Here is a 14544-nt window from a genome sequence, read left to right on the forward strand (position 1 = left end):
TAACTGTGGTTACACAGGCTCTCAGAGCGCTCTACCTCAGCCTGCAGACCACAGACCCCACTCACCACTCATCAGATTCTGATATGATTTTCAGTCTTTGTTTTTTTCCAGTGAGAAATGCCCTCAGCTGATTTAGTGAGCATGGTCCATTCTCCAAAATCTAAAAAAAAAGTCATAAATAAGAAAAGAAAAGACGGTAGTGAACTGCAGAGTAGAGTAGGGCGATATGGCCAAAAATATTTATCACGATATATATTTGAAAATTTGCGATAACGATATAACTGACGATATAATTGATGCGAGACAAAATACAACTCCACAACATTACTAGCGCAAAAAGACAACCTTCCATTTATTTTCACTTAAACAAGAAGCTGGTTTTTATGTACATTAAAGCTTTATAAAAATGTAACAGTGCAAATGCAAATTCCTTGCTGAAAGTTTAACCAAAAGGCATTTCCAGTAGAAATGGGCTGACATATCCTGAGCATAACCATGTATAATATCCACTGAAGTTAAAAAGAGGTGCTTTGCAACATTAAACTGCAGTGTGCAGTACGCATTTTTCGGACCATAAGGTGCACGGGATTATAACGCACATTAAGCAAATCAAAGCAGTCAGATAAATCAAACTTTATTAAACTCATTCTTCTTGCTTCCTCCACTTCTGTACCATTGATTCATTAATGTTGAATTCTTTGGCAACCGCTCTATTCCCATGTTGTTGCAGTATAACTAACCTCGTATTGTGGATGGATTATCTCAGTTGTTCTCCTGACTGAAGTTTGGTCCGTTTACAGCATCCTGCCATGCGATTGCATTTGTCTCTAACTATGAGGAACCTTCACGTTAACTTTTATAAGTGGAAAAGTGTTAGTGTTCGTCCTCCAGCTTCACTGTTTATGTTATGCTAACATAGCTGTGTCGCTAGCGATCACGTAGCACATCATTATATACCAGCTAGCCCAACTTCAGTAACCCTACAAACGTCACTGCTGTTTAGTTTCCTGTCTTCATTTATGTTGGAAGTGAAAGCAGAGCTGTACGTTTGAATTTTTTCAGAAATCAGTCAGAACATGCAATATCATGCTTAGGTAACTAGCGAAACTAGCGAGCTAACTTCCGCTAGCTTCTGCTAACTTCTAACTCCATTAAATGTAATAAATTTTGTTTTCATGGATGCCTGGAAGTTAAACTTCATAGTTACACCTGGTAAAGCAGCAATGCTGATCGTTTTATTAAAGATGAAAGAATTTAGACAGTTTTTAACTCTCAGTGATGCTGCAGTGTTCGTTTGACCTGAAACATACGGAGTTTAGGACCCAGATTACTCCCAGATTTAAGAGCATCTTAGTCCGACATATACGACAATAACAACGGCCGCTTGCATGTTCTGCAAAAAAATGTGCTTTGTTGTGTATCTGACGGACAAACACCAAACCAGTTCCACATCACTGAAGTTGCACCATTTTTACAAACCAATTCTGGTTCATCTGTTTCACTCAACAATCTGCCATGTGTGTATGAAAACAAAGGCACTGCGCATGCGCGTTTTACTCATATTCTGTCGCGATATTTCATTTTCCTATCATTGCCTAACATTATACCGGTATTACCGTGAACGGTATAATATGGCCCAGCCCTACTGCAGAGAATATTAAATGTTTTTGCTTTAACAAAAAACAGAAATCAAAGTGATCCCAGTTAAGGGTTAATCTGCTGATAAATTATTGGACTAACTGTCATGGCTCTGTTCCTACAGTAATACAAATAATTTGCAGGAAACACTTAGTCACTTAGTAAGAAACACTTACGAGTATTTCTTGCAGCACGGGACATTTAAGGGATTGTAATGTTACCCTTGTTTATCTCGTTGACAGTGTGCAAACAAAAGCACAATTCTGAACCCGACAAAGTTGTAAAAACGTCCTATAAAGTTAAGTGTGGTATCTTTTTCCTCTTGTAACACAAAAACTAATTTGTAGATAAAATATTTCTTTGTCAGATAAGATAAGATTTCTTTATTAGCCCCAGAGTTGGGAAATTCACAATTAACAGTGCAGGCTTCTTGTAAATGTATTCTGATTATAGGACTCGAAGCATTTGTTCTAATGAATTCTGCTTTTCTTAATTTTAATTAATGTGCTCAGGTAATGGTCTAGGTGTCACTAGAGTTCCATGTTTGTCAGAGCTACCTGCTGCTCTTGGGCAGAGGGAGGAGGCTTGGGGAGATTAGGTAATCTTTTTCCTTCTTGTTCTCCCTCTCTCACTCCGCTCTTGAAAGCCTAAGGCTGAGATCAGATAGCCTGCTTCACTTGGCCTTTTTCCATCATCTCAGGCCATGATCTCACGCCTTCTCTTCCAGTATTCCAGCATTTTGGATTTTTCTCTTCTTTTGCAGTTTGTTTTTCCCAGAAGTTTTCAGATCAAATCTCTCGCCCTGTTTCTCCCTGTAGTGGTTAATTGTGTTAACCATGTTAATGCCTAAGAGACAGAAGGTGATAAGCTGTGCTGGTGGATAGGATGAAGTCTCACGTTGTTGTTGTTTTTTTTTGTAACTGTGTTGCACTCTACTCCCAATACTGCTATCTCTTTTTACTCACAATGTGTCTTTCTTTCCCAAACTCTCCATTTCCCCTTCTCTCCTCTCACTTCCTTCTACTTTACCTTCCCCTTTTAATCTCTTTTCCCCTCATCCTACCTCTCGGCTGCCAATTCTCCCTGTAGGCGACCCACTACAGTTTCTTGGCTACTCTCGAGGTGCTGGGGAAGCTGATGTTCAGCGCTCTGGCCGGAGGCTTGGTGGATTGGTTTGGTTTCCAAGTTGCCTTCCTCTTCTTCCTCACCCTCTCTGCCGGAACGGCCCTGCACGTGTGGACAGCTACCTTCACCGGTGCTCTTAGGGAACACCAGCAGCCCAAATGAGATCAGGGTGAAACATCCTGGCTTAGGTTCTGAAACAGTGGTGAAATAATTTGAGTATTTGGACTCATTAAAAAGCTCTTGAATCCTGTTAAATGTAACTCACATGACTTCAGAAACTCATTTCAGTTTACGAGATCTTGAATAAGTTTATCTCAGCCATTTTTAATGGAAAATCAGCCATGCTATTTAAGTACTCTGTCACAGAGTTTTTTTTCTTGTTGAGTGTTTTCTTAATTGCACATCATGTCCCTGGCAGATTTGCGATATTTTATTTTTGCATATATAAAGTCTTAAAAATACTGGAGTACGGCGAGGCTTGCAGATACTGGGTAGGTAAGGATTAGTGTGTAGAGTTTTCTGAAGGGAGGATGATGAGGTGTGGATAATGTTGGGCAGTTTGGAGTCTAAAAGAATCACTTGGAATCAAAGGGAAAAAAAATCAAAGCCTTTTATAAAATCATCTGAGCTATTTTAATATTGTCATAAGACAGCAATAAGAGCTGTAGCCAAAAGCAATATTGCTTCTTTGTTATGCTTGTTCGGTCATAATGAACTGTATGTAAATTTGTTAATCATTCTCCTGGGTTGTATGGTTTACAGCTGTAAATGGAAAAAAAAATTGCTACCTCGTATCAACGCTGTATGGTACGATGCACAGGAGGCAAATACAGAGTAGCCAGACTGAGTAGAGCGGCAACACATACAACATGCTATCTAACAATTAACCAATGTAGAGTCATATTTACTGGGACTTTCTCATTAAAAAAAAAAAAGAATTAAGAGTTACAGATTTAGTATTTACAGTCAGGGTCGTATATTATGGGGAAATAATGAGGACCATACAGCTCATGTAGCCCAGGAACGTGGATAAACTGTTTGTTACATGGCTGTAATACCCAAACACTTAATATTTTATCGTTTATTTATCCTAAAACTTGGGAAAATACTGTGTCACAGCAGCCAAAACATTAAGCACAACATAGCTTAAATAAAGTAGAATAGCTCTGTGAATAGCACAGTAAGGTAAAATGTTAAATTAAAGCTGAAAGTCTAAATTCAAATCCAATCTGTACTGCTTCGTTAAAAAAAAAAATCCATTTGTGGACTTTTAGAGTAAAACTGCAAACAAACAACAAAGGGCGTCTCTGTCCAAACACAAGCCGACTGGACTGGACCTGACTGTATTCTGTTTCATTTCTTTGCAGAGTACAATACTCCTTAATACTTCTTTTCTTTTGTTACCAAATACATTCATCCTTCACTTGGCTTCTTGTAGGAAACCTCAGCCTTACACACTGCATGGTGCCATCTCGTCTCACCTTTGAATCGAACTTGTTATTAAAGAAAACTTGAATGACCAACATCACTGGGAAACTGCAGTTCTTGACAACATTGTACTTTTTTTGTGTTTTTTCATGTTAAAAAAATATCAAATGCACAATATTACACGCTCTATATGCTGTAACTCTTTATGGTACTGTATCCTATAGAAAATAATTTTCTCCAGTTATAATATACGAATGAAACAGCAATGTAGAATGTTTTTCTTACAAGGCTCGGTGAGAATAAAAGTAAAATCCTTCACATAGCTGAATGTAATAATAGAAATTAAGTCTTAAAATTCATTGTTGGACAACGATGGACTGGTTTTAAATAAAGGCAGTAACCTCAGCACGTTTATCTAAATAAAAAAAGACTGCTTTCACTCACATGGCACATAAAGGGATGCCATAGCACATCTGTACTCTTTTATCCATGTAGCCAGGTCCGATGACTTGTGGTACGTATAAGCAAAGCATATCTCTTGTCTCTCAGCTACTGTGTTGCCTGAGATTTGCACAAAAATAAAGCTGCTGAGTAAAACGTTGAGTCTATTTTTGTCTTCCTGTTATTGAATTTTATCACGTTTTTATTCTAGAAAAAAAAGGTCCTATGTGGTCTTTGAGGGAACACCTGCCTTTGAAAATCCACTTTTGACTTGTGGCAACCCTGAAAACCACACTGGCTCTCTGTTGTGTCCTAGCTAAGGGCTACAGAAGTCAATAGGCCGCATGTCACATGATCCCCAACCCCATACAGCTTTAATGACACAACAAATGCTATGAAGGAGGATTAAACCAGCTTACATGGCACCTGAATACACCTCCACTTTACACTTCTTCACCCACTGTCGTTATCTGGGCATTTTGTTGTCTTGCGGGATAAAGGGGAGAGTTTCAAGTGAGCCTTATATGTATCTGTTTAGTTAGGTCTCCATAAGCCTTTCCAAAGTTTGCACTTCTCTCCATAAAACAATCCCTTCTTTCCTTTAATTTTTCCTCAGAGATCACTGTAAATGATTTCGTATGAAGAAAGAGGTTTGAAACAACTGCAGGCAAATAATTTGTGAGCTCTATTTTAAAGCCTGTGCAGATGAGAGTAAAGAAAGGTAAGGAAGTGGTCTTGATCCAGCAGTGCTGATGAGAGTGAGACCTCCTACTGCAGTTGCCAGATTGCCACAAACCTCCCTGTGGTGAGAGTGAGCATCTGAGGGCTGACCTCCCTGCCACAGTTGCCCATTGTAGTGACAGACTGGTGGTTTTGATGTGCGTGTTGGTGCACATGTTAACTCCTAACTTTGTGGAATAAAAATCCTGGGAATTGCATAAGAGCTGTTGCCAACTCGACGACAAGATGGCTCAATTCATCAGGCATTTGCTGCACACACAGAGCTGTACCTATTCTTTGAATCAGCAGTGCTTTGTGTTAGTCCATGTGTGGATTTTGTTGAGCTGTTATCACCAGAGATGCATTCCCTATATGGGAAGGTAAGGGTGTTTTGTTTTGTTTTTTTCCCTTTGCTTTTTATCAGCTGCGATTGTGTTTCGTTCATTAACAATTGGGTTGGGGCACAAGTCTGGTCACATCACCAACTTTATACCTGTATCACACAGGAGGCACAGCAAAAGGAGATGCCCCATTCACGCTGTGCCAAGCCTGATCAGCTAATCACAGTGTCACAAGACTCGCCACAATGACACCGAGACAATAGGAAACACGGAAATAATAAGGCGGATTTTATACGCTGCCTAGAACGGAGAGAGTTCGCTGACAGTCACATCTCCTGCCTGGTAGAGTTACCTCTGGGGAGAGAGGGAGGGAGGCAGAGAATGCAACATGTTTTAATATCGGCAAACAAAGGTGTTGTATCGCTTTTTTCTCCCTCGCTTTTGTGTCCGAGTGCTTCGGGGGGAGAGAGGTGTTGGCTTTTGGTGCTGCTTTTGTCCTGCGGTTGGCAGAATGGTCTTCTGGGAAACCTGAGTGGGCAGGTGGAGGAGCGATCAGCAGCATCAAGTGTCACAGTGTTTCCTCCACCGGTGTTTACTTTTTGTTTATTTGGAGAAAGAGAGTCACGGACACCTCTCTCTCCCTCTCTGTCTCCTTCTCCTCTCACTTCCAAGCTCATCTCTCCTTCCCACCGCTTTGTCTTTAGTCTTTGTATTCCTCTTCTGCCATCTCGACTAACTTCACTCTAGGACATTTTTTGATGGGATACACAAAGATTTCAGACACTTCCTGTTACCTGAAATAACCAAAGAAAGATTAGGGAAATAAATACCATCTGACCATTTAAAATGCATCTAATGTTGATGGTATAACCAAAATGCCAGCATATTAGTCTTCAAGGTATTATATGTGTTACAGAATACTATGTTTGCCTTCTGTCCCCAAGCATTTATAGGCAAGCTTTTATTCTAATGGTTATGAATGCGAAGGCCAGTTACTGTCCTGTTGGAGCACTTTAAAAACATATCATATTATCATATGGATATCTGTACTAATGGAAATTAAACTTATCAACCCAAACAATCAGTGTGAAAAATTATGTGGGAAATTTCATGCAGCAGTTCAAAATGATACTCAGTTTGTATGCCCCCTCATGCTTGAATGCATGCCTAACAAAGTCTGAGCATGACCCTAATGAGACGACGGATGGTGTCCTGGGTGATCTGCTCTCAGGTCCGGACCAGATCATCACTCCTGGACAGTCTGATGTGCAACCTGGAGGCACTGGATGGATCAAAACATAATGTCCCGGAGGTGTTTTGTTGGATTTAGGTCAGGTGAGCGAGGGGACCATTCTGTGATATCAAATCCTTCATCCCCCAGGAACTGCCTGTGTATTCTCGCCACATGAGGCCATACATTGTTGTGCACCAAGAGGAACCCAGGGCTCACTGCACCAGTGTAGGGTCTGACAGTGGGTCCAAGGATTTCATCCTGATACCTGATGGCAGTCATGGTGCTGTTACCTAACCTATAGAGGTCTGTGTGGCCCTCCATGGACATACCTCTCCAGATCCTCACTGACCCAACACCCAGGGCTGAACAATGATACAGGCAGCATAACGTTCTCGACAGCTTCTTCAGACACTTTGGCATCTGTCACACGCTAGGTTTGACTTGCTTACATCGGTTAAATGCATAAGGTGCCAGTAGTGGACCTGCCAATTGTGGTATTCTATGGCAAATACCAGTCGGGCTCCACATTGTCAGGCAGCGAGCACAGGGACCACTAAAATATGTCGGGCCTTCTTGCCAATCTGAGGTGCTTAGCAGGCTCTGGCAGCTGTTTCTCCTTGCATAAAGGAGCAGATGGCCAAATCCAGCTCTTCTAGAGTAACTACCTGTCTGCTGGAATGTCCTCCATGTTTGTGAGACTGTGCTGGGAGATACAGCAAATGTGGCAATCATTTGTATTGATGTCCCATCCTGGAGGAGTTGGACTACATGTGCAACCCCTGTAGGGTCCAAGTATCGCCTCATTTTACCAGTAGTGACACTGGCCCTAGCCAAATGCAAAAATAGTGAAAAACAGTAAGAATAGGTGAAGTGGGTAAAAATGTCCAAATCATCTGAAACTGATCAACAGCTTACTCTGCTACTTAACAGACCAGATCAATATCCCAGAGGTTTAACTGACTCGATGCTGCACTCTGATTAAAAAGAGTCTGAAGTGTCTAAATGTGAAGGGAGTAAATGCACAATCAGTAAGAAGTCTGACCATATACTGGAATACAGGAGAGCAACCCTACTTCTTGATTTGTGTCACCAACAATACATTTCCCAGTTTATGGTCTTTGTTGCTGGTTTCAAGTTTTCTTCAGTTCTTCAGTATTGCACAGAGTTTGATTGATTGATTGATTGAATCCTTATTTTGAACATGTTGAAAAAGTACAACAACATAGAATTAAAAGAGACAAATAAACAAAGCAAAACAAAAGGAAAACGAGCAACCACAACTCCAAATAACTTTCATGTTCAAAAAGGAGCAGGAAGAAGCATAAGCTTATTTAATCCCACCCCTTTTCCACTATCTAGTAATCAATAGACTACGGAAATACTTCCTTGCAATTTCATTATGTCATGTGTATTTTTTTTTTATTCTTTTTTATATATATATACATATATGTTTCTATCTATCCATGCATACGTATATACACATACGCACATATACACATTTTCAATAACCCCATTAACACCTCAAAGGATTCACAATCTACAAATATATATATACCCATACCAACATACCCGTGCACCCGCACACAAAAAAATATTAGACAAGAACACCCTATCAAATCTCTACCTCTTCCCTGTACCCTGTAAAAACCATGTCCTTAAACCGCTTTTTAAACTGCGCCATGCTCGGACATTGCTTCATATCTTTACTTAGTCTGTTCCACAGTTCATTTTGTATAGACTTGAAGTAGACTGAACACTGTTGTATTATAAAGACTATGAGATAAATGACATGAAAATATTTCACTCAATGTCATTTTTGAATGTTTCTGCATTTCAGCGACAGATCTCAAAAAGTTACTAAGACCAACAGTTTCAATTGCACAGGTCAATTTATGGGAGGCAACTACAGCAACTACACTATTATTTGGGGAGGAAAGTTTTAAATCGGTGAGGTTTGGCTGGACTAAATGTAAGTAGTCATTTCTATTTAATGTCAGGTTCTGTGAAGATGGAAAAAGATTTTCAATGTATTTTTATCAATTTATGACAGTTGACCACATTGCATGTAATTGCCTGATAGCAGACTGATTGCAGAATCTGTGTTGATGCACCAAAGCTGCCCTGAAGACATTAACTGACTGTTAGTGACCTAAGACCATGTTTCCCATCTTTGACGCATCCAATTCAAAAGCAAATTTGCAAATTCATTGCACAAGTTCACAATAATTTTTATTGTTCCCTGGTCAAAAACAATACAACAATAAAATTTTCTGTAAGAAACCCAGACAGACTGGTAGTCTTAAAATAAACCTTCAGTACTATATAATAAAAACAACCTCGTATGCAATGTCCTCTGTTTGCCTAAAACACTGCCGTTCCAACAATTCAAAGAGAAACCCTAACACACTCATAGGTTTTACAGGTTTAAGCACATTAGATATGTTGCAGTATTAATGTTCAAACTTCCAGGTGAAAGGCAATAGGAAAAAAAAGCAGAAGTGGAGCAGAAAGAGATTATCTGAAATGAGATATCCAGTGACTGAAGTGCTAAGAATGTGCAACAAATTAGTTTGATAATGCTGGCATAATATTACCTTATCACCTTACCCGAAAACACACATTCAACAAAAACTTTTTCCTATGAAATGGCAAATGATCCATCTTTACTCTTTACTCTGTCTAATAAATAGGTATTGTATATTTTGGTAGGGTTTTTTTTTTTTTTTTAGCACATAGACATATTCAATGGGAGTTTAGTAATTTAGGTAAAAAGGAATCCAGTGATCTTCGTTCAGATGGTGCTACTGTGGGTTCCTTTTTGCTTTAACTTGAGTTTGCTGTGTTCAGAAATTCTCCTTCAGTTCTATTGAAAACTATTATTTTATGTTTTCAAAATTGAAACAATTTGTCTCATACACATACCAAATTTGTAAAACACAGCCAGCACATGACCATCTATCTTATTCTGTCATTTCAGGGTTTCTCATAATCGTGTTTTGGAGAATTTTCTTTTGGGGGAATTAACAGAAATTCAATGCAATTCATCAAAACACACACGCACATGCACATAGACACACACATAATCCCCTTAACTTAATTGAGAAACAGCCATTTTCCATTTTGATGAAAGCCTGAGTAGAGTTTTCAATTAGTTGCTTCTGAAGTGCTACGAGTTCACCTTCTGAGCAGCCGTCTGAGCAGTAACAACAAGCCCAACCTAAATGAATAACTTAATGTAGGGATAAACTGTATGTTGTGCTCCCATCTTATTATTAATACACAGCTAATTTTCATTCAGGATCTCTGCTCCCTGCCAACATAATCATAGTAGTCTATTTTTAGGAGCGGGGTTTTAATTGGCATGAATATTCCAATGAGAGACAATGAAGCGCGTGCTGAAGGCGGCAGTGTAAACAGGCATTGAAAGCACAAGACACCGAATTTCACAGACAACATTAGCAAGCCACACACCAAGTGTGTCTTACTCATAGGGTGAGAGGTGAAGTACAGCCTGATCGGGTTTTGAGTCTGTCGCACCCATACTCAGTTGGGTTGGTTAACCCAAGAAAATATCCCCAACACCATTACACCACCGGCCTTTGAACCCTTGATAGAAGGCAGGATATATATATATATCAGGGCTCTAGAGTGCGACCAATTTGGTCGCAAATGCGACCAAATTTTTCAGTGGTGCGACTAAAAATAAATATTTGGTCGCACAGGTGCGACCAACTGTTCCGGTAACAAAAAAAAAATCTCTGTAACTCTCCGTGTGGTCAACAACAGACACACATTATGCCCCCATCGTGGACTAAACCAATCAGAGATAGTCAGGGGCGGGACCTCTCTGATTGGCCGTGGTCCAGTTGAAAGTGCAGGTGGAAGAGAGAGGTGAGTAGCTTGAATAAAGCGATATCAATTCATTAACGGATTCCACACAAAGACCTAAACACGGAGCGGACCCAACACATCAGAATCAGCTTCGTCTTTCTCGTCTTTCTCACCCGACGGCCTGAACACGGACACGCTGTCGGAGCTTAGCGATTCTTCGGGTCCGCGCTGTGTTTACGTCTTTTTGCGCTGATTCTGAGCTGCAGGTTTTGCCTCTCTCCAACCAAAATTCACCGAGCCTGCAGCAAAAGAAGCAGCAAACTGCGCTTCACATTTGATCAATGTCGTCATGAATTCCCTCTGACTTTTGCTGTTTTGCTTCCACCACGATAAAAATCACACTTCCTGCACAGCTCTCTCTCTCTCTGTACTTCAGGAACAGTTTCCCGTCTCAAATCTGTTTTCTGCATTATTCATTCGCTTATTACCCACCAGTCTACCGTTGTTTACAGCGCTTTTTCTTTTTTCACTTAAATGACCTCGGACAAGAAAGCCTAATTTCTGCTGTTCAATACTGAAGAAATTTAAATTTCTTAAAATTATGCAAAATTGCAGAATATTTTTAAGGTTATCTGCTATAAAAAGCCAGACCAGGAAAATCTCCTTCATGTTTTCCTGTGTTTTATTCTCAGTTACTTTCACACAAAGGCATCTGCTGTGATTTTCACAATTCTGATGAAGTCTCATGTGTATCAGTACTGATAAATGATCAGAATTATAATATTTCTGACTGTCTGAGGCTAAATTGAATCAAATCAGGACTTTGAGAACCGGAATTGAATGGATTATAGAAATCAGTGATGATACTCAGCCCTAGTGAGCAGCCTAGGCCTGAGAGAAGTGGATGTACTGTAGCTGTGGGTAATAAGAAAAGATGAAAAGAACTATTGATAACTTTTTTGTTAAGTTAAGGCCTGATCTGTCTGAAATTCATAGCCAGTGCTCTGACACGGTGCCATCAATATTTGAATGCTGAAAAAGCACATTATATGCTGCAGTAAATGCACTGCCCAAGTGTCCCCTCTCCCCACGGCCTTTCAGCAGCAGACAGCAGCAAACAGGTCGTCAGAGGAGGCCAAGATGATGATTAAGTTTTTAACATTTTCTACAATATTGACAAAGCACTTTAAGCACAAGTTTGTTAGTTAATAATTTAGAAATTAATATTGTCTGTATGGACTTCCCCCCCCCCAAAGAAAGTGCACATGTAAAACTGCGGTGTTAAGCGATGCGGTTGAAAAATTTGAGTGCGCCTAACTTTTGTGCCAGTACGCCTAAATTTTTAAAGTTAGGCGTACCGGTGCGCCCATGTCAAAAAGTTAGTCTAGAGCCCTGTATATATGTGTATATATATATATATATATATATATATATACATTTATTCATAGATTCTTTGTAAACCCTAGACATGGATGTATGGGTATATCAGCAGTTTACTCAGAGCATCTTGTCTGATACTAACAACCATGCCCCATTCAAAGTCCCTTAAATCACCTTTCTTTCTAGTTCCAAGTTTAAACTTCATGTAATCGTCTTGATCAGAGCTGCATGTCAAAATCTATGTTGATGCTGCAATGTGATTATTATTATTCATTAGCTCAAATGAACAGAAGAACAGGTATCATTATTAAAAAGCAAAAATATTTGAGGATTCAGAAAAGCAAGCTGTGAGTAGCATCATAGCATGTTATTATCAGTATCATAGCTAGACTAGTTAATAGTTTGCATACCAACAGAAGACCAGTGTTGCTAATTAACTGCAAAAACAGTTTCCATAGCCGTGTACACCTATTAATACAAACCAACTGAGACACTGTCTTACACTTCAGGTAACTGAAAGGCTAAATGTCCTATGGTAAGAAGGTACTGATCGTAGTGTATTCATCGAGACATCAGACACATCCTGCTTCTTGTTCCTCCTGTCCATTCTCCCGATCCTGATAAGACTGGCACTCAAACATGTATTGATGGATTTGAAAAGTTTATATTTTCAGTCAAGAATAAAAAAAATTATATCTTTTGGTAAGTTTGGCTGACAATTTACCATTGGAGCCTGCTTGGTTTTAAGCATCTGGTCCTGTTTGTGGAAGCCAGGTGAGCAGCAGCCAACCAGAGGAAACTGATGTTACAGCAAAGGGGTGGTATAAAAAGGCATGAGCTCACTGAATGATCTGAACTTTTTTTCTCAAAGTTTGATGCGCATGTGTTTTATCACAGCTGTATTTCCTGCAATGCAGCTTTTGACGTTTAACAAATGAAAGATTTGCTCAGACTCAGAATAATTTCTCCTCAGTTGAATCCAGTGATCGTAGCATTTCCTCCACACTATTCTGATTTTACCGTGATTCTTTTTTAATGAAATTAAATAAATAAATGAAAAAATAACATTTAAAAATGAAATAATCTAAACCACATGTGTGAGAGTTTGAAGTGATTGGAGCTGCTCTGTGGCGAAACAGCCTCTGCTATCCAGTCGCTCGGTGACGGGCTGGGATGTGACAAGCTGCCAGCTCATATGGTGCCTAGCCTGAGTCACTTAGCTCTGGTCTGCCTAGACCCCTTCATCCTATACTCTTCCACGTCTTCACTATCTCTCTCTCTCCCACCACACACACACACACACACATACACAGCATCCTCTTCCCCAGCCTCATTTGAACCATTAGAGCCAGGACAGGAGAAGCCTCATTCTTGTGCACACACCCCACTTTTTCTCTTTCATTTTCTGTCATCTATTTTCTGACGCCTTTGGTACACTCCACCATCTCACTACCCTCACATGTGGATAACCCATGGAGACTAACTCCTGACCTGATGATGGAGCCTTTCTAGGTCGTCTGTCTGTCCATCCATCCAAATGTTGTCTCTACAATGTCATGGTGAGTGATGGCTTAGGAGCATCACTGTAACTGCCCAGTTATTTGTGATGTCATAGTGTTATAAATTCAGCAGAAAGGCAAACTAGTAGTGCTTTTTAAATATATGATTAAAAGAAGGGTTTATGTTGATGGAAACGTAGAGTTGAACTGAGCCAAAATTGAAGGCAAAACTTTTCAGGCTTCTATTATCTAGCTTTGGTGAGCCTGTTAAAATCATAGTCTCAGTTTCCCATTCTTAACTGACAGGAGAGTCACTCGGTGTGGTCTTCTACTGCCGCAGCACATCTGCTTCAAGGTTTCACGTGTTGTGTGTTCAGAGATTCTCTTCTGCATACCTTGGTTGTAATGAATTTGAGTTACTAGTGACATCAACAAGGCATTTTCACCTTAGAGATGGTTGTGTGGGAAAATCTCAGCAGATCAGCAGTTTCCAAAATACTCAGCTAATGAATACGTGAGATAACCATGCCATGTTCAAATTCACTTGACTCACCTTTCTTCCTTTTTTGCTGATTTGGCTCAGTTTGAAATTCAGCAAGTGATCTTTGTCATGTCTACACACCTAAATGCATTTAGATGCAGCTATATCAGCTGATTCTGTTATTTGTTTTAAATTGCTGCTGAAAACTTATTTTACAGGTTAGCTTTAGCCCTTTATTTTTGGCTATAGTTTGCAACTATTTGCCTGTATGTGTGCGTGTATGTTGTAATGAATGTCTGACTGTATGGTTGATTATGTGTCTATATGTATGAGCATGTGTTTTTTGAGTAATCCTATACAATGAAAGTTATTATTATTATGCGATTGGCTGATTCGATTATTTACGTTAACGAGCAGCTAAAATTT

General features: G+C 39.7%; 1 protein-coding gene across 2 annotated transcripts in view; it reads left to right on the top strand.

Moving 5' to 3' along the window:
* mfsd3 (major facilitator superfamily domain containing 3) overlaps nucleotides 1-4794 on the top strand; it is a 30132-nt gene extending 25338 nt beyond the window's left edge. For both annotated transcript variants that reach the window (XM_082553510.1, XM_082553511.1), the window contains exon 6: nucleotides 2728-4794. In XM_082553510.1, coding sequence (XP_082409636.1) covers nucleotides 2728-2925 — 198 coding nt within the window. In that variant the 3' untranslated portion in view covers nucleotides 2926-4794. The remainder of the gene's footprint in view (nucleotides 1-2727) is intronic.
* The last annotated feature ends 9750 nt before the right edge of the window (nucleotides 4795-14544 follow it).

This window comes from Aulonocara stuartgranti (assembly GCF_965226115.1).
Source record: "Aulonocara stuartgranti genome assembly, chromosome: 12".
Lineage (NCBI taxonomy): Eukaryota > Metazoa > Chordata > Actinopteri > Cichliformes > Cichlidae > Aulonocara > Aulonocara stuartgranti.